The sequence below is a fragment of the Leuciscus leuciscus genome (genome assembly GCF_965113295.1).
Source record: "Leuciscus leuciscus genome assembly, chromosome: 24".
Lineage (NCBI taxonomy): Eukaryota > Metazoa > Chordata > Actinopteri > Cypriniformes > Leuciscidae > Leuciscus > Leuciscus leuciscus.
The window spans coordinates 24,011,658-24,037,922 of NC_138723.1; the positions used below are offsets into that span (position 1 = coordinate 24,011,658).

The 26,265-nt window shown below is 36.1% G+C and overlaps 1 protein-coding gene across 2 annotated transcripts; it reads right to left on the bottom strand.

Annotated features, from left to right (window-relative positions):
- Window positions 1-987: 987 nt before the first annotated feature.
- gdpd5a (glycerophosphodiester phosphodiesterase domain containing 5a) lies at window positions 988-25,702 on the bottom strand. 2 transcript variants are annotated; one of them, XM_082158374.1, is made up of 16 exons: window positions 25,359-25,702; window positions 15,830-15,994; window positions 10,151-10,254; window positions 9,727-9,820; window positions 9,153-9,212; window positions 8,966-9,064; window positions 8,748-8,841; window positions 8,087-8,232; window positions 7,759-7,841; window positions 7,059-7,209; window positions 6,758-6,979; window positions 5,491-5,648; window positions 4,755-4,902; window positions 3,865-3,947; window positions 3,162-3,271; window positions 988-1,943 (listed from the first exon to the last, which is right to left on the bottom strand). In XM_082158374.1, the coding sequence occupies exons 2-16, from the start codon at window positions 15,944-15,946 to the stop codon at window positions 1,828-1,830; spliced, it is 1,785 nt and encodes a 594-aa protein (XP_082014500.1). In that variant the 5' UTR covers window positions 15,947-15,994; window positions 25,359-25,702; the 3' UTR covers window positions 988-1,827. The 2 variants fall into 2 exon arrangements, with proteins under 2 accessions (XP_082014500.1, XP_082014501.1); XM_082158375.1 differs by having other exon boundaries at window positions 15,830-16,013.
- Window positions 25,703-26,265: the final 563 nt, after the last annotated feature.

A 26,265-nucleotide genomic window follows, 5' to 3' on the forward strand; every position in this document is an offset into this window, starting at 1 on the left:
CAAATAACATGCTCCAGGTGGAGTTAGAAGCTCGGGTTTTTTTCTAAAACCACCTTATTTATGTTGTTCTGTCGGATTATAGTGTCGATTACACTGAATATGATCAAAAAAATGTTGCCGACGGCAGCTTTAAACTTGGATTAATTTTTGAATATGCATAAACTATAGACTTGTTACACTAGCGTCCAATGGTTTGAGATAAGATAAAAAAAACAAAAAAACTCTGCATATCTGAATTTATTTTTTAAAAATACAGTACAAACAGAAATATTGTGAAAAACGCGAATCTCTGAAGACGATGACGCCATGCACATATGCGTATTACGTGTTCATTCTAAAGTGTTTCATCGCCTTTATGCGCCAGAGAAACGATCGAGGGCGCCGCCATCTTTAGAATATTGTCTGTGAACTTCCGTTTTTGCGGTCGTTCTGTATATCTCTATGGCATCGCTGTCCAGGAGTAATTAGCTTTTTAAGTGTATTTACTTAATGTAAAGTTAACGAAAGTTATCATGAGGATTCTATTGTTAAAAGCAGATGTCTTAACAAATGTCAGTAGACCGGGAAGATTTTAAAACGAGCCGTTCATTCATAAATACGCAATATCGCTGTGAAAATACAGCTAAAATCGTGCTGTCTGAACTCGGCATTAGGGGCTGTTTACACGACACATGTGTGTTCAGTCTAAAGTGTTTCATCGCCATCTACTGGCCTGACAGCAGAATACAGTGTTTTTAGTCGTTTTCGCAGATCCGTGTGAATGGGGATCGTTTTGACAATGGTGTCGTCTGTACACGGAAAACTCAAAGGAAAGACGTCTCGTTTTAAGCGTATCGTTGTCGTGTAAACGTAACCTAAAGTAGTGATGGGCGATTTCGAAACACTGCTTCATGAACCTTTTATACCGACACTTAATAATTAATCTTGTTAGATGATTAGTTAATTGCATTTTATAGATTTTACTTTCAATAAAACATTTGCAATGGGTTTGTACAAGGTGTTTTTATGCATGTTTGGCCTGAGTTTTTTGTTGCAGTTACACTGTTCTGACCAGCAGGTGTCGTTTCAAACACTTCGAAACAGTGAATCATTTTTCGAAGCAAGTGGTTCAATTGTTTCTCCCATCAACTACTAAAAAGTACTTAGCCTTTTTCTTTTTCTTCTTCTTTTTTTCCTGCAGCACAGGATGATTGGCTCAATGTACCTGAATTCATCTGATATACTGATTAATTTCTTCAAACATAATAATTCACTTCAAAACTTCATAAAAACACTCAACGCAAGAGATTTCATTACAAAATAAATCACTTAAGACATTAATACAATGTAGAAGAAATCTTAATCTATTGAAATTAGATATGAATCATCAGAAGCAAATTATATTTTACAAAAATAAAATAAATAAAAAATAAATAATCATATCAGCCTACAATCAAGCTTTACAATCTGGCTAGTTTGGGGTTCAGGACATTTCTGAACCTGTGATTTCAGCATGCTTTAACATTAAATCCATTATTCTTCAGTCTGTGCTTCAAGAACATTAATAATAGGACACTTTTATTACCTGCTTTCAACAGTTCGGACACTAAAATTTACAGTGCACAATAACTCGAAATACGGTTTTATACAGAAAAAAATACATCATTACATAAGGCATCAAAGCAGAACACTGAATCAGTGGAATACATTCCTCAGAAAGTCTGTGAACCAACGAAAACCGTTCAAAATAAACATCCATCAGAGCGTTCAAAAAAAGCAACTCGGTCTAAAATAATGACCGATTTTGAGCTTGAGATGTTCATTCCATAAAATGGATTTAAGTCTTCACTACAGTTTCGCTGCATGACGTGAGGGCATCATGATGTCCTCGTGTGTGTACGTGTCCAGTCCGTTTCCGGTGTAGACGGAGAGCTCTTCAGTGCTACCGACACTGTTGTTGATCTCTGAAGGATGAAACAAAAAACACAGACTCACAGGTCAGACTCACAGGGCAGATTTATTCACTGGGGGGTGATATGGGGTCTATATTTAAATGAATAAACATTCACAGGGACCAGATGTGCAACATCTTCCCCTGACACACTGAGTGATGATATAAAGACAGAGACTGAGTGATGTGACAGTTTTTCTGAACTGTGCTCTTTTTTCCAAATCACTGAGAACTGGCTGTGCATCTTAACATTATTTTAGAAATTTTTGGTTGGTTTCAATCATTTAATGTTTTGGTACATAATCAACCAAATTTTACATGGAGCTGTAATAACTTCAGTAGACTAAAGTATAATAAACTAACATATATATCATGTACTGTTAGTTTATTATAGTTTACATAATATATTATAGTTATAATTATATGTAACTATTATAACTAATGTAACTATTATAGTTACATATTATATATAATAAATGCTATTAATTAAATAATATTATTTAGTTATTTGTTATGTATATATAATTTATATGTATTAATAACTGTATATGTATGTATGTATATATATATATATATATATATATATATATATATATATATATATATATATATATATATACACACACACACACACATACATACATACATATATAAATACATATATACATACATACATACATGCATACATACATATAATTAATCTATATAAACATTATATATATTAGTTATTAAAGTAATCTTATTTTGTTGTTTATGTATATTTATATTATTTATATTTATATATAAATACAATTTTGTCTTTTTTTTTTTTTTGCACATACCAAACCTTACATTTTCACAAGGTTTGGCGTGTGCAGAAATAAAAAAAACACAAAATTGTATTTATATATATATATATATATATATATATATATATATATATATATATATATATATATATATATATATACATACACATACATACATACATATACATACATACACACACTTCCTATATTTTTATGTATATTTATGATTTACAAGATTTTATAAACTGTTTACTATTAGTTGATGATTTGAATTGCATTAACTAATGTTTAACTAATTGTGAAGTGTTACCATATGCAGATATTGGCGGTGCATTATGACTGCCACCAGGAGGCAGTGTGTAACAGCCATATGCAGAGGTCACAGAGTGTTCATTTGTACTAGCCAGGGTTTATCTCCACACAGCTGTGCTCATGAGTCTCACCTGAGAAGATCAGTTTCTCCTTCATGAGGTTGACGTCACGGCTCGGCCGACGCACAGCGCTTAGCATGATCTGCTCAGGGTTGTAGCTGCGCATGCCACTCATTTTCCACCTGAGGAAAAAAGATGACAACACACCGTCACAAAAACACACTTCTGAGGGGCTGAAAGTGCCAAAAAGTTCTGAGTATCACATCTTGAGATATTTGATGAGATAAAGTGAGGTAGAAAACTTATAAGGTAAAAGTGGGAGAAGAACAGAGCTAAGAAATTAGGTAAACGCACATGAGAAAAATGATAAAAAATAAATAAAAAAATCTGTCCCTAAAATACTCATCCTCATTACCTGATCAGGTGATAGCTGAGCAATTTCAGCGTACAGCGGAGGACAGGCGCATGCAAAGAGCAGAGGACAGCGAGAAAACGGAGGGAAAGTAGATTGCCAAAGAGAAAAGAGCAGAGCCATCAGTTGAAAAGCGCCCGGCCGGCCAGCAGATTTATAGCAAGCATGCTAACTACAACAACCCAACATTAATGCCGAGGACTGCTCTGAAAATCAGGCAGGCGTTCGTGCAAATGTGTGTGAGTGCAGAAATCGACGTATATCACATTAAAGCCTTTACCGACACAGCAAAAGCATATGGATTCCAGTATTAAAACGTATTTAGAAACACCTCAAAGCACATGATAAAAGAGATGAACTTACTTCTGAAATATGAAAATGCCAATGACAATCGCCACAGAGATTAAATCTGAAGTGATCCATATCAGGCCATATTCATCTGCACTCTACAAAACATGTTATAGCAGCAATCTGCCATTAGATATCAATATAAATACATAAAAGAACTTATGAGAAAAACAATACAGGCAGAATAGAATAGAATAGAATAGAATAGAATAGAATAGAATAGAATAGAATAGAATAGAATAAAAAACATTATTTATAACATATATATATATATATATATTATGAAAGACATTTTGCTTTAATGTATGTATGTATGTATGTATGTATATGTATATATTTATCTATCTATCTATATATATATATATATATATATATATATAAAAACTTCTATATTTTATATAGAATTTATTGAACTTTTAAATGTCTAATGGTGTTTAAATATTCAGTCTAAAAATAGTATGCTAAAGGTGCTTAGATAGTGTACTATTTTCTAGGAGATTATCTAGAAGTATACATGCTTCTTGGAGCTGATATTGGCCACACTTCTTAGCACTCAACAGTCAACAGACATTTTTTCTGATGCAAATGTATGCAACTAAGTTTCATTATTTCCCAATTACTGGATTACTAGTCTTGCATCATATATTAAGTATGACAAGACTAAATCTAGAGACTTTTTGAACATTATCGTTATAACGATACATTAACATTATCGAACATCAACATTATAGAATGGATTCAGAGAGAGAGAGAGAGAGAGAGAGAGAGAGAGAGAGAGAGAGAGGAGAGAGAGAGGGAGAGAGAGAGAGAGAGAGAGAGAGAGAGAGAGAGAGAGAGAGAGAGAGAGAGAGAGAGAGAGAGAGAGAGAGAGAGAGAGAGAGAGAGAGAGAGAGAGAGATCAGTACCATGATCCAGATAGGATTAGGCACTTTCTTCAGGATGTGTGGGGCATCAGAGGAGACAGATTGAACCCCGCTGCACCACATGAGCGAATAAAGCCACGGCTCGTTCACCGTATACACGTTTACACTCACATTACTGCCAGAAAACTGCCTGCTCACAACACACACACACACACATATATACACACACAGAGAGAGAGAAGGTGAGCTTAGTAAAAGTATTACAGAAAAAAACCACATGCTCTATTTTCATCTGAATGGAATTATAAAATTGATGATAAAATTTATTATATAGAGCAATAAATAATGCACCAAAAATAAAACTTCACATTAAAAACATTAAAATATATATTATATAAATATAAAACTACAAAACAATGCATAATAAGATATAAAGTAATAACAATAATAATAATAAACATAAACATTATACAGATGCATCAATTATCCAATTAAATTTAAATCCATTAAAATATGGATACAATATTTAATAATGGTAGATGTTAAATTAATATATTTCCAAAAACTGTATCCCATAATAATGTAATAGTAATTTAATATCCAACGATTTTAGCGTAACATCTATAGTAAACTTTTGAGAGTAACAGGCATTGAGAACATCTGATGTTATATTTCACTCCAAAATGCTTTCAGTATAATGTTCAATCCAGATAGATGTGTGTGTGTATATGTGTGTGTGTGTGTGTGTGTGTGTGTGTGTGTGTGTGTGTGTGTGTACCTGATATCCTGAGCTCTGGCCTGGCTGTAGTGGAGGGTCAGAGTACTGATCCCTCTTTCTTTCAGCTCAGCTACAGGAAGTTTCTCATCTGACGTTTGCTGAAGGAGAGGAACGGCTGCACGCACCTTCTTCCTGTACCAGTCAGGCGTCCACATCACCTAAACAGACACAGGAGCTTATTAAGCTCTTTTATAACCTTACAAGCTTATTAAAAAAAAATATTCTGAATATTTAGGACTTACACTGAATATTAAGGCAAAATTTCAACAAACTATATAAAAAAAGAAAAGAAAAATAAATAATTTTTTTAGGTAAATACATAATTTATTAAAAATGATTTGGCTGATGAAGTAGTATCTAATAAAGGTCTTTTCTAGTGTTAGAAGCTTATTAAGAATATTTTTCTCAATATTTAAGATGTAGACTGACTAATAAGACATATTAGACAAGATTTCAACAATTTCGATTTCAAATTCAAAAAAGATTTCAAATAAATACATTTTTTAAACAAGTATTTTAGATGAATTCTGAATTTATTGGAAATTGTTTGCTACATACATAAATCTACAATTATATAAAAATATTTTTAAACAAATAATTTTTTTCTTACATAAATTCTGAATTTGTTAGAAATGCAATTTCATGTATGTTCATAAAATGATGATAACAGTTTTCTTTTTAAAGTTAGAAGCTTATTAAGAATATTTTTCTAAATATTTATGACTATTAAGATAACATTTCAACAAACTGTATAAAAAATCATAAATAAATGGATTTTGATATTACAAATATTTACAAAAGTTCTGATTTTATTAGAAATGATTTGGCTAATAAAATGATAGGTCTTTTCTAATTTTAGAAGCTTAAGAATATTTTTCTTATATTACATTTTAGACTAAATATGAGGATAACATTATAAATACATAAACCACATATTGTTTAATATATATTTTTGATTCTTAAATTATGTTAGATAAATTCTGAATGCATTATAAATTGTTTGTCTCATAAAAATGATGATAAAGGTCTTGTCTAATTTTAGAGCTTATTAAGATTTAGACAAAATATTAAGATAACATTTCAATAAACTGTAAATAAATACATACATACATTTTAAATACAAAATCGTAAATATTGTTAGATAAATTCTGAATTTATTTGAAATTATTTGCCTCATTCAGAACATGTTGTCCATTTATTTCTAATCTTCATCTTATTCCGTCACTTCTAACACTGCTGAATGTCTACATGCGTGTTGCGCTCTCACCTGTTCTGGCTGGATGCTGGATCTCTGAATCACCTTCAGTGCATCACTGACCCAGAGCTGGTGCCGGGGATGCTGGGGTGGAGGCCGGCGCAGGCTGAAGATCACGGAGCGGTTGGTTCTAGCAGCCAGACGCAGCAGCTCCGCCAGGCTACACACCGTCTGATTGGCCGTGCGGTTGCGGTCCTTCTCTGACAAGTACTGCGCTGTCCAGTACGGGTCGTCCTGAGGGACAAATGAAGTCAAAATCCTTGTTATCAGTGAATGTAGACAACAGAAATGAGAAAGGAATATAATTGAATACCCTGAGGAACCAAAGTCCAGCATTGAGACTGCGAATCTCTGTCCAGTTAAAGAAGGAGGCGTCGTGGTCCTGACGGGCAGGAAACAGTTTGTCCACGTTGGTGGTCCTGCGTAGCGTGCGGTCCCTCATCAGAAAGGGCACTCCATCCAGACTGAAGTGAAAAAAGCATCCAATCACACAAGAGTCTGGTTATTCAGAGCCAATCAGAGCAGCAGACATTCTTTTCTCATATTCAAAATGGTATAAAATAAAACAAAATATTAAATAAATAAAAAATAAAGAATTAAAAACTCATTTTTCTCAATATTTAAGATTTAGACTGAATAATAAGACATCATATTACAAAATACATACAAATAAATAAATACATACATTTTTAAATCTTAAATATTTTTAGATGAATTCAGAATTTATTAGAAATTGGTTCTCTCATAAAGTAGCTGATTAAGCTGATAAAGTAGCCTTTTCTAATGTTGGAAGCTTATTAAGAATATTTTTCTCAATTTGTCTCATTCAAAAAGGTATGATATTAATACAAAATAATAATAATTTTTTTTTATAAATATAAATATTTTAATAAATAAATAAAACAAAAAATTGAAAGATTTAAATAAAAAATATAAATAAAATAAAATAAAATAAGATTAATTAAAAAAGGTATATGAAATTTCATTAAGAAAGTCAACAACAAAATGGATACCTAATGGTAACATCTGCTTCCAGGGCAGCGACTTTCTGTTGCAGCGCTTTACTAAACGACATAATAGTGTGTTCTGGAGCGAGCTGAGAGAGAGAGAGAGAGAGAGAGAGAGAGAGTGAGTGTGTAATGCGAGTCACTGTCTTAACACTCCTTAGAAGAAGTCAAACAAACAGTTTAAGCTTCACCGTACAATCAGCTTAATGTTTAGATTAAGTGTAAGTGCTACTCTACAGCAGGGATACGCAGTCTTTCCAGCTCTTTCTATTTGTTGCTAAACTTCAGAAAGAAACCACAAGCAAGTCAATCATTTCAGGATTATGAAACTCACCATTGGAGCTCCACGACGGCCAAAGACAGCAGGACGAGGACCGAGCTTGGACCGGTCCATGATGCAGGGAGAAGAGATGAAGAGGGGAACCAGATACAAAACCAGGAGAACGCTCACATAAACCACCAGCGTTACAACCTGGAGTCCTGAGCAAACACACAAACATATGTAAAAAAAATAATACACCACTATTCAAAAGGTTGGGGTCGGTACAAGTCTTTTATGATCACCAAGACTGCTTTTATTTATTCAAAAATACAGCAATACTCAAAGTGTGAAATATTATAATACTGTTAAATACTGTGAAATACTGTAATTTAAAATAACTGTTTTCTTTTATATATATATTTTAAAATCTAATTTATTCCTGTGATGGAGTTGAATTTTCAGCATCATTACTCCAGTCTTCAGTGTCACATGATCCTTCAGAAATCAGTCTAATATGCTGATTTGGTGCTCAAGCAACATGTATTATTATTATCAATGTTTAAAAAAGTTCTGCCACTTAATATCTTTGTGGAAACCGTGGTTTTTGTGGAATAGTAGATTAACAATTAACTGTGATTTATTTATTTATTGGCGCAGGAGTGCCTGATTGAAATTACAGTCGTCCTGGCTTTGACCCGATCAGCCATTTCCCCTCACATGACCTTCAACTCACTTGATCGCTCTCCGCGTACCACCTGACCGGCGATGACCCACCCTAATGCTGTGACCACAGCTAAAGCCCCGATGTGCAGGAACGGCCCTGTGAACTACACCAGCCAAAACAAGAGACAGAACACACTTTCAAATATCACACTTGAACAGGGCTTAAAAGAATTGTCAAGTAAGATCTCAAGACATTGGACAGTAATATGCTGATGATGTTGATCCGACCTGCAGAGAAATTATGACAATGTCCCATTCGTCCTGCCAGAAATCATCAATGGACACCACTCCTGTTATGGTGGAGAGCAGGACAGCCAAAACTACAATCTGTGGGAAATAAAACTTTTTTAATTTACATTCAGAATATTGGTCTGGTTCTAGACTTAAACAGACTTAAAAAGAGGTTCCGTCTCACCTTATGGATCCAGTATAAGTTAAGCTGCTGCCCCAGTGCAATGTGACAAAGTGCAAGAATCTGAAAAAAAAGAAGAAAAAAAGAAAAGAAAAAAAGATTTATATACATACACACACACACACACACACATATATATATACACAGGTAAATAAATATTTATTAAGTTAAGTTACAGTATACACTTCCCGGCACAAAGAAACAGAAATATTGCTTTGATCACAGGAATAAATTACATTTTAAAATATATTCAAATAGAAAACAGTTATTTTAAATTGTAAAAATATTTCACAATATTACGGTTTTTGCTGTATTTTGGATCAAATAAATTAAGCCTTGGTGAGCAGAAGAGACTTCTTTTAAAACATTAAAAAAAACGTTCTAATAATTTTGACCACCAAAAAAAGTGCCAAATAATTCCCGACCCTAGAAGCAACCTGTGGTTAAGTTCTTCAAACATAAATACAAATATAATCAAGGACACAATGGTGATGCTTGCGACAATTAAAAGGTAACAAAAAGTTTAAAGGCTCTGCTCCCTTTCTCTGTCACATGTGTGTGTGTGAAGAGCACTCACCATTAAAAATGCAGTGTAAGTGAATCCTGTGAGTGTTGTGGCGAGAATAGGAACTGTGCCATCCTTCCAAACAGCCGAACGATTATATAACAACCTGCCAGCGAAATAAAACCAATTAGAGTGGGTCACACACACCAACGGGGGGGGATACAAAGCGTGCTTTACACACACAAGAAAGATGTTTTTCAACCCTTTGTGTGTAAAATTACTTCAGAAACTTCATATGCAATCCAATTTTTGCAAATATAATGGACTGTAAACCATGCAATTAAACTAGTAACCCATAGTAAACTCATAAAACATGCTCTAGTAATGAAATGTGTAATCATAGGGTTGATGTCAGTTTCATCACGCAGCAGGGTCCAGAGTTAATGACCAGCTGATGTCACTTCCGAAACAGCAGGTTCCTCCAGGCTGAACTCACCAGTTGAACTCATTGTAGTCATTACGGGCCTCCAACCAGAAGTAGGACCAGATGAGGAGGAGGAGAAACGAACAGCAGAGGAGGAAGAACCATGAGCATTCCCACTGAAAAGCAAAAACAGGAAGTGATGTACACACACATGCACTGCAGGAGACGGACACTTAAGGTGCGTCCCAATTTGCGTACTTATTGACTATTCGAAGCCATTTTGTAGTAGAAAGTAAAGTATAGTACTGTATACTAGAGATGTATGGACACTACATAGCTAACCAACGAACTGTGAACATTAGATAACTTTCCTGAGGTAAATGCAACATTAAGTGACACATTGTTTACAAGCTTTTTTATGATACATTTCTGTGAGTTATGCATGTTTTTTCGTGCTATAACTTGTATTAAAGTGCAAGAAAAGGCTGGCGTTCCATGCTGCTGCTTCAACTGGATCTGTCACGTCACATTTAAGAGCGTCAAAACGCCATTTATTATTTGAATTTTGATAAAATGGACAGAATTTTAAAGCTGAGACTTTGTTTCATATCAAAAGTAAAAAAGCACAAAGCTCTTTGTGGTTTTTGGATGGGAGGCGCTACAAAACATATTTGGTGTAGGGAAAACCGCGGACATGGCAACCCTGGCTTGAACTATGGGTCAAATAAAGCCTGCTTTAACGTCACTTTTAATGTGTTATTGTCGCATTAACTTAGACAGCCCTGAATTCAACACAAGAGACATTTTCTTCACACACAGTAGGAGTTGCGGTCGGACACGTTTTTTTGCCCTGATCGTTGGCTGTTTTTAAACAATCGGCCGATGGATGCTTTTAAATTATTGCTTTTATGCCAATTATGGGTCGATACATCGGTGAATCCCTAGTATAAACACTGAAATTCCAAGAAAAATTGCACTTTAAATAAATACCCAGATGATGCACTTATTTTAAACGTTTTATATCTCATACACTAGAGTACATAGTGCATAGTATAAGTGCAGTGTCTGTCAGTAACAGTCCATGCAGACTTTATTTATTTGTTTTTAATATTGCTCTTTATATCCTTAACAACATGTTCACATTATCCAAAACCCCATTTATCACATATCAAGAGTGGCGAAAAACCAAAAAAGCAGCTGAGGTCAAATACGTAGCTTTTAAGATGCCTTAAATTTTTAGAGAGTATATTAAATTGTGAGCTGAAGTAACTACTAATAAGTTTAAGATGGCAATTGAATTCCTTCACCATAGAAACCACACAGTGTTCCACAGCAAATTACAGCAGCAATGGAACAATTGCAGCACAGCAAGATCTTTAAGAGAGAGAGAGAGAGAGAGAGAGAGAGAGAGAGAGAGAGAGAGAGAGAGAGAGAGAGAGAGAGAGAGAGAGAGAGAGAGAGAGAGAGAGAGAGAGAGAGAGAGAGACATTGCCTGGCACCAAAGCATGTTTCCTGGGAGACCAGGCAAGGTAGCTATTAGAGATAGAGAGAGTGGCGCTTCATTGTTCTGTTAACAGGAGATAAAGGGTGATGTAATAACAGTCCAACTTGTCACGGCTCACCTGATGATGATAGTGTAAAAGATCTCACTCAGTGAATGGGGATGTCATGTTGATATTATATCATTTATGTATGATTCTCAAATGTTATTCAGTAACCTGTGACATGTTGGACACTGTAGAGAAAGGGGTTACTCAATAATAATTTAAATTTATAATTGTAACATTTATAATATATATTTAATTTATAATTTATAAATAAATATATAATTTGCCATTATTCCGCAGTACATGAATCTGTTGGGTAACACAAGGTGCAGAGAGACATCTAAGTTCAGTTTCCAGATCAGATGGCTTGCATCCTGCTGGCATGCAGACTCTCAGAACCCAAAAAGACCTTTCACTCCTCTGGAGTCGTGGAAGAGATCTGATGACCACGTCTCGAGATTCTGTGGGTGTTTCGTTCAGATTCAGAGTGAATTGGGGTAATTTACTGTGATTCTCACCCCCAACCCATTAGAATATGCTAATGTTTTGATATGTTTTTAAAGAAAGACGTCTTTTACGTTTACAAAGGCTGCATTTATTTTGATTAAAAATACAGTAAAAACAGTCATATTGTGAAATATTAATACCATTTAAAAGAACGGTTTTCTATTTTAATATATTTTAAAATGTAATTTATTCCTGTGATGCAAAGCTGAATTTTCAGCATAATTATTCCAGTCTCCTATGACATGATCCATCAGAAATCATTATAATATGATTATTTGCTGCTCAAGAAACGTTTCTTATTATGATCAATGTTGAAAACAGCTGTGCTGCTTGATGTTTTTATTTTATTTTTTAGGATTATTTGATTAATAGAAAGTTCAAAAGAACATGGTAACATTTAAAAAAGAACACAATAAGTAATCTGACATGCCTTAAATACAACTCCCAACATAAACAACTCGCACATAGTTTCCTAATTATTCCATACACCCTCATAGAGAATTTAAAAATGGACAGACTCATATTTTATTTGTCGTGTGTATTGTAAATGGTCATGCTAAAGCAAAGGGCACATTTCACTGTTCCGTTCATTCATTCTGCACAGCTGACAGCTGCTAATCCCTCAATCCAATCAGCTCCTCCAGACCTGCAAATGAGCACATCGAGTAGGACACATCGTTACCGTGTTCTAATTATAGAGTGGGCGGGGCCAGCGGTATGCCAGCCAATCACAGGGCTTCTGGTGAGTTTGCTCTCAATGCGAAGGTGAACTAATGACCGGGTGTGAGAGTGTGTTTGTTGTGTGCGTGTGTGTGTGTTCAAGACTTTTTTTTTTTGTGGGGAGCTGAAAACAAAGAACAAAAACCCACAAACTGAATCATTGCAAGCTTCAAACCAGACAGGAACATGAAAAAAAACTGATCAGGTTAGAATACTAGCATACTGCACAGCATATGTGTAAAAAAAAAATATATATATATATATTTTTTTTCTTTCTTTTTTTCTCAATATAATTTTATTATACATTGTATATTACAATTAATTTAAATAAATTAACTGAATAAAAAAAAAATGCATGTATATTCACATCGAGCTTTTTTTTGCAGTTCAGACCGGTCCCAGATCAACTTCAGAACCCCTGAATGAAACTGAGCTTGATTTTTATCTATAAATCAATTATTGTTCCAACATTTAAGCTTGATACCCTATGAATATTAGAAGACTTTCTGTAAAGATTAGATAAGGTGTGATTTCCAATCTGACTGCGGCTCAGTTCAGGTCAGAACATTTGATCGCTGCGCTGGAATGGATGCCTGGTTAAAATAACGGGCATTTCTGGTTGAATAACTTTGCGAAATAATGCCAGTATCCAGTTTGGCGTCCCCAGACATTGAACGGACAAGTCAAAGAGAGACAGAGAGACCTGACTAAGCCTCTCGCTGTGTTGTATACAGATTGGAATTGACCTACAACACGTCCTCCAGGGAATCTGAAACCCTGGCTTGAGTTTCTCTCTGTCTGATAGAGAGTCAGTCAAACAGCAGAGGAGAAAGGAGAGGGACTTCATTACTGACTGCCAAGTTGCCCTTCGGTTCTGCTGTCAGCCTTTAAAGGGTCATTAAATCTCCCTGTTTCAGCAGCAATCAGTTCTCACCACACTTTTGAGAAATGCTACAAAAGTCTGCTTGGTGAACTGCGAGAGTGGAGGGGCAAAAGGGGAGACCGACAAAACAGCAACAGCTTCAACTCAAGACAGTTTTATTTTGCTCTCATTGAGTTAAATGCATGAAAGCTTCCCACAAATGCATGCTGCAATTTAGCTTTACACACAACACAATATATACATGCAGGGCTTGACACTAACACCCACCATATGCGTCTGGATTTAAGCAGTGACGTGTAACGCAGTCACTCCTACTAGCCACTTTGGTGGGTTGAATTTATATATAATATATACATTGTTCAATTGTAGACTTTTTAAAAGGCATCTGAAATAATAAACCAAGTGCAAGTGTTGTCAAAAATATAGATTTTTCGATGCTGAAATATCTGAAACGCTTCCAATACTCATTCTCCTCAGAATAGTTACATGATACCAGCTGTGCTTTCTCTCTCTCTCATCTCTCCGACAGCGATTTGACACAGAAACCTGCCTCCCACTTGTTTCATTTGCTCCGGATGAATATTGTTGGTGTTACAGGGCTTGAATTTCGGCGTGTGATTGCGCGTATTGCACATTATTTGAATAATTCCCGCAGATTTTGTGCTCACAGCCGCCTCTCAGAACAAAATTGAGTTCTATTTCGCTGCTTATTGCACTTGAACAGTCAAATACACACAATATAATGTCAAAATGCGGTCTTGGCGTGTTTTCATGTAAACACAGTCAGTTCTGTTATAAGTGAACGTACTTAAAGGGATACTTCAGGATTTAGCATTAAGCTTTGTATTAGTAGAAAACCTGTAGTATTTTCGAATTACCGTGCTTTCTACCCTCATATCCCCCTGAGATGAGAGATTTATGTATTTTTTTGTATGGAAAAAATCCTCCGATGACGCAAAAATTGGCCAGAGGCTAAAGACTACAGCCAGTAGGAGAGGCTGTACCGCATGTTTTCAACCCGCCCATAGAGGGTGGGATCTCACTCACAGAATGTACACATAGTATCAGCCGTCTTTCTTCTTTGGAAGCTAAGCTAACAGGCTCTTGTTCTGTGGAGAAAGCAGAGTAGTAGGGGTTACCATCCTCTTTTTCCCGGACATGTCCGGCCGTCGAGATGATCGTCCAAAATGTCCGGGATTCGGCTTTTGCTTTCTGCAGTCGCCATCCATTGTTTACATGCACACCTTTTGTTTCAATCTAACTGAATTCATTCCGATTGGTGAATCTGAATGTAGTGTTTACATGAACGCTAAACAAGTGACCGGTTGATGTGCGTTTTAACATTGCTAAGAAAATTCCCGCTCCTCCGTGAGAGATATGAGACCGGTGCGTCTCACTCATCAGTAATCACGCCACCGGCCTCGCGCCGTTCTCCCGCGCCCCTCAGCCTCGTCCTGCTCGCCACAGTAAACATAATGAATGGCGACTGTAGAACGCAAAAGCCGAATCCCGGACATTTTGGGAGATCTCGAAATCCCAGGAAAACTCGTCAGAGTCTCACTAGTAGCCTAAACTTGTTGTTTTCAACTGCGCTCTCTAACCGGTAGGCGTGGCTTGGGAGTGGTCTCCTAGGGCAGCGAAGCAAGTGCATTCTGGGAGTTGTTGTCTTTCATCCACATAAGCCAAAAATACATTTTCTGGCTTTTCTCAGTCTAGAAAGCTCCAAATTCAAAAATAATTTCACATTTCTTCTACATAAATGACCTATTTTAAATACACATTCATCTTTCCTGAGGTGAAGTATCCCTTTAAGAAAACACATACTCTACAATGTTCATACAAATTAATTAACATTAAGTTATTAACATTACTTTGTCTTGGGTCAAATTAAGATGTCCTTATATTGATGCTATGCTCATTTGTAAATGAGGACACATGCAGTTTCTCCATAGAGTTACATTAGAAGACATGATTGGTCTGTAACGTTTTATGGCGAAAGGTCAATTACTCAACAGGTCAGTATAATTTTTGCATTCGGTCTTTATGCGGTTAGAGTACAAAGGCTTCTCCCACAATGGATGATGCTGTGGTTACCTTGGAGCTGTCGTCATGGGAGCGTTGGTACCGTTTCCAGCGGCAGCCGTAGATCCCGGTCAGACAAGACAAACACAGTTGTCTCTCATACACCTGTAACGGTTGGTGTTTCACCATAGTCAGGCCACAGCTGATCTGCAGTCATCCCACTCACACACTGCAGACCTGCAGGGACGAGACACATCTGTGAGAAACGCCATTATTGGTAACAAGACACTGAGATGAAACCCTTTCTTCAACTAAATTATACTCTCAGTGTTGACATTGAACTGAAAAACCAGTGGAGGATTTAGTCGTTTAGCTTTGAGTCTGGGAAACTTGCCTTAGGAAAACATACCAGAGAAAATCCTACAGCGCCGGAGCATAAACAATACGTCAGTAATAATTGCAGGAATCTGTAGGTCAGCAGTAAAGCGAGTTAACCTTGCCATTTAATGCCAAGTGAAATGAAAAGTATAAAAATCTTTTCATAATTAAACCATCATGGATAATACAGGAAATTACATCAAAGAGCAGCTGAAAACAATGGCAACTGGCAGCACTTAACAAATAAATTAAATTAAGACTAAATTACAAACAATTATGTTTATAAAACACATTTATGGACCATTTGTTTTAATTTCTTGTTTCATTGTTATTGGATATTTTAATGTACTTTTAGATTTAGATTACCTTTGCTGTCATCTAATATGGAAGTTTGTTTCCGCCACAGAATAAAACATTTTAAAAGATAATTTCAACTTTTTACCTCACAACTGCGAATTTACGAGATACAAACTTGCAATTGCAAGTTTTCAGATGCAAATTGTGATTTTATATCACGCAATTCTGGAATAATAAAAATCAGAATTGCGAGATTTAAACCACAATTGTGAGAATAAAAGTCAGAACCGATAAAAAGTTGCAATTACCTTATTTATTTTTTATTGTGTGGCGGAACAAGCTTCCATAATCTAACGCTCAAAGTTAATCTTTAAAAGCAATAGTAATTTAATAAACACTAAAGTATTTAGCAAATCTCAAAATTAATATACATTTTTCATGCTGTGCATTATAATGTTGAGATGCCTAAATTCACTTTTAGCGGTTTAAAACTTTTCTGTGTGTTTTATTTTTTTATTAATTTACAGTGCATTCACACGGGGCGGGGCGTCTGTGTTAACGCTTCTCATTTACTTTGAATGGTTACGTCATGCGTTGCCGAACTGAATTGTGGGTTCCATTGCGGTGCGTCACTGGCGTTGCTCGTGGCAGAAGTTGAAAACTTTTCAACTTTTCAAGAGCCAACGCAGGCGTCAGCCAATCAGATCACCTATGCAAATACCCTAGCGCAGACGTTAGCCAATTGCGTTCATGCAACACCGGAAAAGTAATGTGATTGGCTGTTGTCAGTATGACAGTCGCATCAGCACCAAGCTTCAGACACGCCCTCTGTCAAGCGTTGACGGCGATGCCCCATGTGAATGCAGCGTTATGCAAAACAGTTTAGAAGAATTTTAGCATCGGCCATTTATCGATTATCGGCCATAAAATAAAAATAATTATCAGCTTATCGGTATCAAGAAATTTTTTTATATTGGTGCATCCTTAATTGGTGCATGATTCTGAGCTGTGAGACACACATACAGAATTCCAGATTTTACGGAGTCAGATATTCAGATGCGACCCGACGGAATGAAAGCACCTTTCTGTCAGTCTAAAGGTCACCATATTCCCCAAAGCTCAGTTCAGGAATGAGGAATAAGGTTCATACAGTTCCCCACATGCAGCTGTGAAGCTGAAACAAAAGTTGGGAACACTTTACAATAAAGTTTCATTTGATAACATTAACATTTGATAACATGCGTTTTGGCCGTTCATTTACACGACAATGGCGTTTTGGGTGCCTGAAAATGCAAACTTTGAAAACGTGTTTCAAAGTGCACGTTTTTGAAAATTATACCATTAACTTATTATACCATTACAAAAATGCAAACTTGTGAAAACAGAGACGTCATGCGCATTGCGTGTTCAGTCTATAGGCGCGTAGCATTTCTTTACAAAGTGACAGCGCCAACTACTGGCTAGTGATGCATAATACAGCATTTTTAATAGTTTTTTTTTTGAGGATCTGTGTGAACGGGGATCATTTTGACAACATTGTCGTCTGTACGCGAAAAGAGCAAAAGAAAGACTTTTCCGTTTTTTAGTACAACGTATATTTAGTAAATGTACCCTGAGTTATTGTACATTTCAACATTCATTAAATGTTTTTAATAAATCAATTATCAAAACAATCAAAAGAACTTGAACAAACAATGAAGAATTGATTTTATATTAAAGTCCCCCTGTGGTGAAAATCAAGCTTTTAAATGTTGTTTATGTGTCTATGTGGTGTTTTTAATATGCTTTAAGACAAACCATGTGCAAATTCATTAGCAAATTTCTGAGTATTTTCTCCTTAAAACTGCAGTGAACCAAAGACAGTCTCAAAAACGCGGTTTGAAATCGCTGGTGTTTCTGATGTCACAAACTACCTTGTAACCAAGTGAGTGAGTGGAGGCGGGGTTAATTTGCATATTCATCGAACCGCGTATACTAAGAGGCAAGGGTGTAGAGTTACATTTAAGCTATTTTAATGCATGACAAAAAAATTCAAGGAAAAAACATTTAAATGTCATTTTGGTGATCATAGGTGAGTTTTAAGGGATAAAATGATTGACTATAACTAACATTACCAAGGATTTATAAAGGCTGTAAAAATATATTTTGCTCATTGTTAGTTCATGTTAGCTAATGCATAAACTAATCTTAATGAATGAGACCTTATGTAAAGTTACCCAAAAGGTAAGTTTCTGTAACTGGTACTATTGACTTCAAATGTGTCTTGTAGATGATTAATGTACAAAAAAAAATGACTCACAGTTCACTTTCTTTAGAGACATTAAGCCACATTAAACTGCCAAATCCACAATGGCACTCTTACAAACAGAAACAAATTTCTGTTTTAATTTCTACTTATTCTAGAAAGACAAAAGCATATTTGATAGTTTCCTCAAATGCATCATAAATAAAACCATCACATACCCATAAGTCAACCACTGACCCAGCATTACCACACCAGATGCTCCAACGAGAAACAACAGATTTCAATGACAATAATTAAAGAGGGCTATCAAGACACAGTCAGTACAGACTTGATCTTTGTCCACCAGATGCGCCCACACAGACAGACAGATTAGCATATCATTAGCATCTTCAATAACCAGACTCACATTCAAAAAACAAGCTACTAAGAGTTTTCATTAGGCATTTCCTGCTTCATATTCCACAATAATCACATTCCTTTGAGTCATTCAGAACAAATGCTCTGGCGTTAACATATGATTCCTCACAAGGATTCCTCCACCCATCTCATAACCGCAGCTCTTCAAGTCACGATGGATCTGTTACAAATCAGGAAGAAAATTCTACTGTGAATGTGTATGAGAATATAAAAGCATATGTGTTCTTTTCCACACTTCCTTCTGCATGATCAAGGCTAGCGTAACCCTTCAGTATTGGTGATTAGATATGATGTACAATCCTTTGTTTTTGGAAATCAGGGGGTTTTGCGTAAGGCACTTAGTACAATGTCTACAGCGCCCCAAAGATGTGCAATGCGTCAGTTAAATCATTCACATGCATCCTGTCCTGTGTCAAACAAAAGAAGTCATTATCTCTTTCAGACATTTCTTCCTGTTGAAAATGGCCCTGTATGAGCGAGGTAACACACTTGTGTGAGTGCCTGATTGGGGCAGAGCAAGCACACACACACACACACACACACACACACACACACACACACACACACACACACACACACACACACACACACACACACACACACACACACACACACACACACACACACACACACACACACACACACACACACACACACACACACACACACACACACACACACACACACACACACACACACACACACACACACACAATGGACCTGATGTTAACATCGCATCTGTCGCCCTATTCTTAAAGGGACAGTTAAGCAAAAAAAGAAAGAAATCTGCACATGTTCCAAACCTATAGGACTTTCTTGTGCGGAACAAAATATTGTGATGAACAACGAGACCCCACACACTGAGGGGCCGTTTCAAGACACCGCTTTCAATTAAAAACAGAAAACATTTTATGCTTTTTGGCTGTTCATTTACATGGCAACAGCATTTTAGGGGCCTGAAAACGCAAACTTTTAAAAACAGGATTCAAAGTGCACGTTTTTGAAAACGATACCGTTATAGTCTCCGTGTAAACCTCAAAAAAGCAAATTTGTGAATTCTGTGACGTCATTACGCGTTTAGTCTATAGGCACGTAGTGTTTCTTTTCTAATCGTTTTTGCGGATCCGTGTGAACGGGGATCATTTTGACACCGTTGTCGTCTGTATGCGAAACGCAAAGGAAAAACTTTTCCGATTTTTGTACATCGTTGTTGTGTAAACAGACCCTCAAATTGTACAGATAGAGACAAACAAAATCATTTTTCAAACGTTTTGGTGAACTATCCCTTGAAGTGGGATAGAACTTCAGTCGTCAGAGCTTTAGAAAAATTCAGATGGTCTACTCTACAGTGTTATTCCCAGCTGGAAAGTAAATGGGATAAAGTTCATTCCCAACTTCCTAAGGGTTTTTGGAGGTTTGGTAGAGTCAGGAAGCTTTACACCTGGGAAATTCAGTGTAAACACACCACAGATACACTAGACTTCAAAAGTTTGGGGTCAGTTAGATTTTTTTAAAAAGATACTTTTAATCAGTTTTTAATTCTATTTTAATAAATGCTGTTCTTTTGAACATTTTATTCATAAAAAATTTTTTTCCACAACAATATGAAGCAGCACTGTTTACATCACTGATAATGATAAGGAATGTTTCTTGAGCAGCAAATAAGTATATTAGAATGATTTCTGAAGGATCATGTGACACTGATGATGCTAAAAACTCACCTTTCCATCACAGAGATAAATTACCTTTCAAAATATATTCATATAGAATTTTTTTATTATTATTGTAATATTTCACAACATTAGTTTTACTGCCTTTTTGATCAAATAAATGCAATCTTGGTGAGCATAAGAGACTTCTTTAAAAAACCGACACCAAACTTTTGAACTGCATGTATATGACTTTTTTTAATTACTACTAAATTATATATACATACAAGCTTAAACTCACCTTATTGATGCGATTATGTCTCCTTATGACACACTGAGAAGCAGTACAGTGCAGCTGTATGACTTATGGAATAGCAAAACAGATCCTTCAGCCTCAATTTTAAAACAGATTCTTCATAAATCCATTTAAAACGATATCCCTCAATGTTTACAGTGGTAGACACACACTTGAACAGAAGATATGTAGTATACTTGTGTGTGTGCATGTGGGTATGCAGCTGTACTGGTGTGGGGCTTCATGCTTCAGCCTGTTTCCATGACACTGAGCTTTCCACTAGCTTTTAAGACTTACAAAAGCCTGAATTCTCCAACATCAGGAGAGTAAAACGAGTCGTCTGCTTTTTTGAGTCCCATTCCCGCCAGCTCAAACTGCAGACCCTCTCGCCCTTCCGCGCCTGACAGACTTTCCCGACAGGTATGATGGTCAGAAACAGGAAGCTACTTTTTGTCTGCTTAATTTCCTGCCTCACTCCAGGCCCTCTCCTCAAGTGAGCAAAGGGACTAAATGCAACTAAGCGCTTAGCTTCAGCGAAGTGTTTTTCCCCATTCATTTTCTGGATTTTAAAAAATCTTTTATAAGTTTTAAAATCCAAGTATCAAACCAACTTGGTCAGAGATTAATCATATAAAATTGAAAACCTGAACTATGAACAGCCCATGAAGCATTGCAAAATATGTAATAATAAAAAAAATTACAATATAAAATGATTGACTTATTTACTGAGGTACAAAATTCAATATTTGATAAGTGTATAAAATTTTAATGTATTGTAAAATATGCAACAATTTAATATATTTTAAATGTATTTAAAGTTTATTGTAAAATATTCAAATATGTAAGTTGTTTGAGAGTGTATGGATACTGACTCGATTACGACATTCGCAATGCTTCATGGAAGTGGGAGGACGTTGCAAAGCTCTTTTGGCGCAGTTCTTATTTCCATGGTAACAGCGGATTCTCTGATCAATGGATCCAAGGGGAATCTCTTTTCAAGATTGTGATGTATATAGTTTTTCCACTGGGAATATTAAACAAACCTGAAATGAAGACATGAAGGTGTGACTTCATCATTATAATGATCATATATGATCATTATAACTATTTCTCTACGGAAAAAGTTAATGGGATTTGTAATTCTGAAACATACCGTTACACGCCACACTCAAGACTTCAAATGACATAACAGATCGTTTGTTCATCTACTACACCAGCATTAAAAAAAAATTGGTTAGTACGATTTTTGTCAAAAGTACCAGTACTGAAGTTTTAAAAATATGACGATACCAGCATTTCCCTCTAGCATTTTAAGCGCTGTTGAACGGATTCTTAAACACCTTTGGTTGGCCATTGCGTTCACGCGCTCAACATATATGTCTCTGATTGGCCATTGCGTTCACGCGCTCAACATATATGTCTCTGATTGGCTACAATGATCGGCGCTTCAAAAACATGTCTTCACAGAGCGCTTGTTTTTTGTCAACGTGTCTTTGAAGCGTTGATCATTATAGCCAATCTTTATTATTTTAGAGCAAAAAAATAATTTTTTAACAGTGACTACATTGCATATTCATAATCAGGCTTGTTGTTTTGTTAAAAAAAGAGTGGAAAAAGTGCACTTCAGTTGCATTTCAAAGAAGAAATTTAGGGTTTGTTACACGACAATGTACAGATGACAACGTAGTCAAAACAATCCCCATTCACACGTATCTGCGAAAACAACTAAAACTCTGTATTATGCTGCCAGGCCAGTAGTTGGCGATGTCATTTTGTAAAGAAACACTACGCGCCTATAGACTGAATGCGTAATTTGCATGCGCATGACGTCACCGTTTTCACAAATTAGCGTTTTTGTAGTTTACACGGAGACTATAACGGTATCGATCTCAAAACCTTGCACTTTGAATCCAGTTTTCAAAAGCTTTCGTTTACAGGCCGCCAAAACGGTGTTGTCGTGTAAATGAACGGCCAAAACGCATAAAACATTTTTCCATTTTTAGTTGAAAACAGTGTCGTGTACAAGTCATAGTTTTGGAACAACATGATAAAGGTGATGCCAGAATGTGCTTTGACAATAAACAACAGCACTTGAGATGCAACAATTTTGTGCGTTTTCCATTCGCAAACAACTCATTCCTCATGAGATTCATTGATTTTCACCTCAGATTTTGAGTCCAGAAACTCTCGTTAACTCCAGCATGACATTAACAAGAAAATGAACACTGTTTCTATTCAAGGACTCATGCATGATTCAAAAGTCTGAAAATAGAGAGACATTAAGTCATTGTACAGCTTCTGATTAGACAGCGCAGAACAGCAATGACGTATTGAAGAATGGGTAAAACGACTTTGGGAAGTTTCTGTGGGAAATCATCCAACAGGTTTGATGGATTCACCGAACAGAGGAAGGGTTTACTTTCCCATGGCTGAAACGAGCCCTTTGTATTCCCACTCCTCTGGTGGGCCCTCTGTGGATTTATCTGAGATAATGTGAGCACAGACAACCTTATTTATCTCTCTTATTATGCTGCTTTTGTTTTGGCACCTTCTCACCTGCTCTGAGAAACAGCACTCTCATAGTTTGGATGTTAAACATGGTTGGTTGTTGTGGAGAGCTCATAATGACGGTACCTGACGTAGATGCCATGGAAAAAGCGAAATATGATACGAAGACCGTATTTGTGACTGAACGACACCAAATGGTGAAATCAGACAATCATTTCTCAGGAGACCTGAAATGCCTTGTTATGAACAAGTCTACAGTCAGAGCTTAGGACTGGAGAAGATGAAAGACATCAACATCCAACACCCTTCATCTGGTTGCTCCCGTCTCTTGCTCAACACTGTTAGTCTTTTCTCTCTTGGACATTTCCTGAGGAGCGGTCTGCACCACTTCCCTCAACATTCAGCCCAAAACTTTTGAAGTTTTAGAGAAATGATCTGCTCTCATTAAATTCTGGCAGCATCATAAAGAATTAGCAGGGTATGAAAGGGTAATTTTTCTATAACTGAAAAAACACACAAAAAAAACCCTGCTTATATGTGCAGAAAAAGGTGCTGATGGTCAGGAGACTGGGGCTAGTTGTCACAGGAACTATATCTCAGTAATCTATGAAGTGAAAAGTCCAAATACATATGCTTGTTTTCTCTATTAGTGATCTCATTCAAAACCTTCTCAAATTAGAATCATTAGAAAACATGTTTGCAAATTCTGTTTTCCAAACTAAAATTGCAATAATATTATCATATCTTTCTATTCATGGGTTTCATCAGGTCCCTTTCCACAGGTGTATAAAATCAAGCACCTAGATTATGAATGCAGACTGCATTGTGCTTGATTAATACACCTGTGGAAAGGGACCTGATGAAACCCATGAATAGCGGTTGTGAAACAACTGAACACTATAAACCACACATCAGACAAGAGTCAACTGATCAAGGTTGATTTTAACTCTCAGGACAAGATCATTTTTCAGAAATCTCGGGTCGAGGCACATGGGACAAGATGCCACGCGTTTATGTATTTGATCTTTTTGTTTTATTTTGTTCATTTTTTATTATTTTGCATTGGTCACATTCATTGCTTTGAATATAATGTTTAAAAACTTACAATAAAATATAAATGAGAAAATGTACAGCTTAGATTTTGTTTAAAAACTTATAATAGGAATATTCCATTGTGACAGCCCCATAATGTGTGACAACATGCTTCGTTTTAAAAAAAAAAAAAAAAAAAAACCTGTCAACTTGCCCAGTCTGTTTTGTGTAAACAGATACTGTACACAGAGTAATTATAACTTTGAGTGAAGTGTAACTGTTAAAACAGACAAAGGGGTGAATTCAGGTTTATTGAGACTTTTCCCCAGTCATCTCAATAGCAAAAAGTGTCACAATCAACCTGAATTCATCCTTCTTTACAAAGCTTTTAGTAAACAGTAACAAGTACTGTACCTAAAAGCACCAAGTTTGTTTGTACAATGGTATGTTTTCTGGGCATTTGTCGTATAAATACATAAATGATACAAATTTATACAAAATACAAAACCATGGAATAACCTATATCAAAGTGTGGTATTACTATCAAAATGGTACAATCACATAGGCTACTTTTCAAGGAAAACTCAATTGTATAAAGATAAACAGAAGTTTTAAATAAACAAAACAGAGCTTCGTTTACTTGTTGCATATGCTGCGATGCATACATCAAATATAAATCAAATGACTAAATGTAAACGTAGGCTTAGGCTACTACATAGGCATGTGATAGTAAACATGCTTAAGGCTACTTATCCAGACTCCTTTTCTTTTCCTTCTTACCTTCTCGTCGGCAAGGTGATAAGCGCAGGTAGTTGAGTTCTCTTTCCCCAGTGTTCTCCTCTTAACTTGTGTTGTCGTCTGTCTGTATCTTTCTTTAAATGTTAAACAGCCCACTCAACGCATCAAGGTGTGTGACATTAATAGATATAAACTACATTCAAGTTTCGGACACGCGCGCGGCGCTTTAAATCCAATCTCACTGGCACTGACACGATCTCCAGCAAGATGGTTCATATGAATATTGCACTACAACGTGTTTTGTGTTTGGAGGATTGTGATTCACCGAAGATATTCAGTACAGATCGGGTGAGTAAATCCATCCGATCCAAAAGCCCGTGGGAGGAGCTGCACGCCTCCTCTTCCTCCTCCTCTTGATCAAGCGTCATCAACGCGCTCCTAGTAATTAACAAACCACAGCATTCGTGAACAGTGCTGTATTTAAGTTCATAAGCGATATCTGTTAATTAAGTTAAACTATAACCGTTATAAAAAAAAAAATCATCTCAACAGCTCCAACTTCTCAGCAAAGAAAAGACTTGAGGTATTTGATTCACCTCAGTGACTCAAATCTTATGAATTTGTTCACAAAAAAGATTAATTCATTGATTCGTTTGGTGTGTTCGGCTGTGTCTGAAATCCCCCCGTATACCCACAATTCTCTACATTAGTCCACTAATAGCCTATAGTTCACTTGAGGGAGGGAATGAAAACGAGTTAGTGAATACAGACACTGAGTGTGCCGGATGGGCTGCCGCTTTTGCATAGTTGTTGCTGTTTAATAATTATTTGAAACTTATGAAACTGGCAGCTCCAGTAGTAAGATGAAAAAATGCCTATCTTGAACCCTATCGTGGAAACTATGTATACTATAAACCTTAATTAAACAATTGAATAATCAATTGGATTG

Bases quoted from the DNA above. Each gene is read 5' to 3' on its own strand.
- gdpd5a (XM_082158374.1), bottom strand. From the start codon at position 15,946: ATGGTGAAACACCAACCGTTACAGGTGTATGAGAGACAACTGTGTTTG. The intron at 8,842-8,965 runs GTCGGATCAACA...TGGCTGGTGTAG, and splicing joins TTGTCATAATTTCTCTGCAG to TTCACAGGGCCGTTCCTGCA. The intron at 6,980-7,058 runs GTATTCAATTAT...TTTGTCCCTCAG, and splicing joins CTGGACTTTGGTTCCTCAGG to GACGACCCGTACTGGACAGC.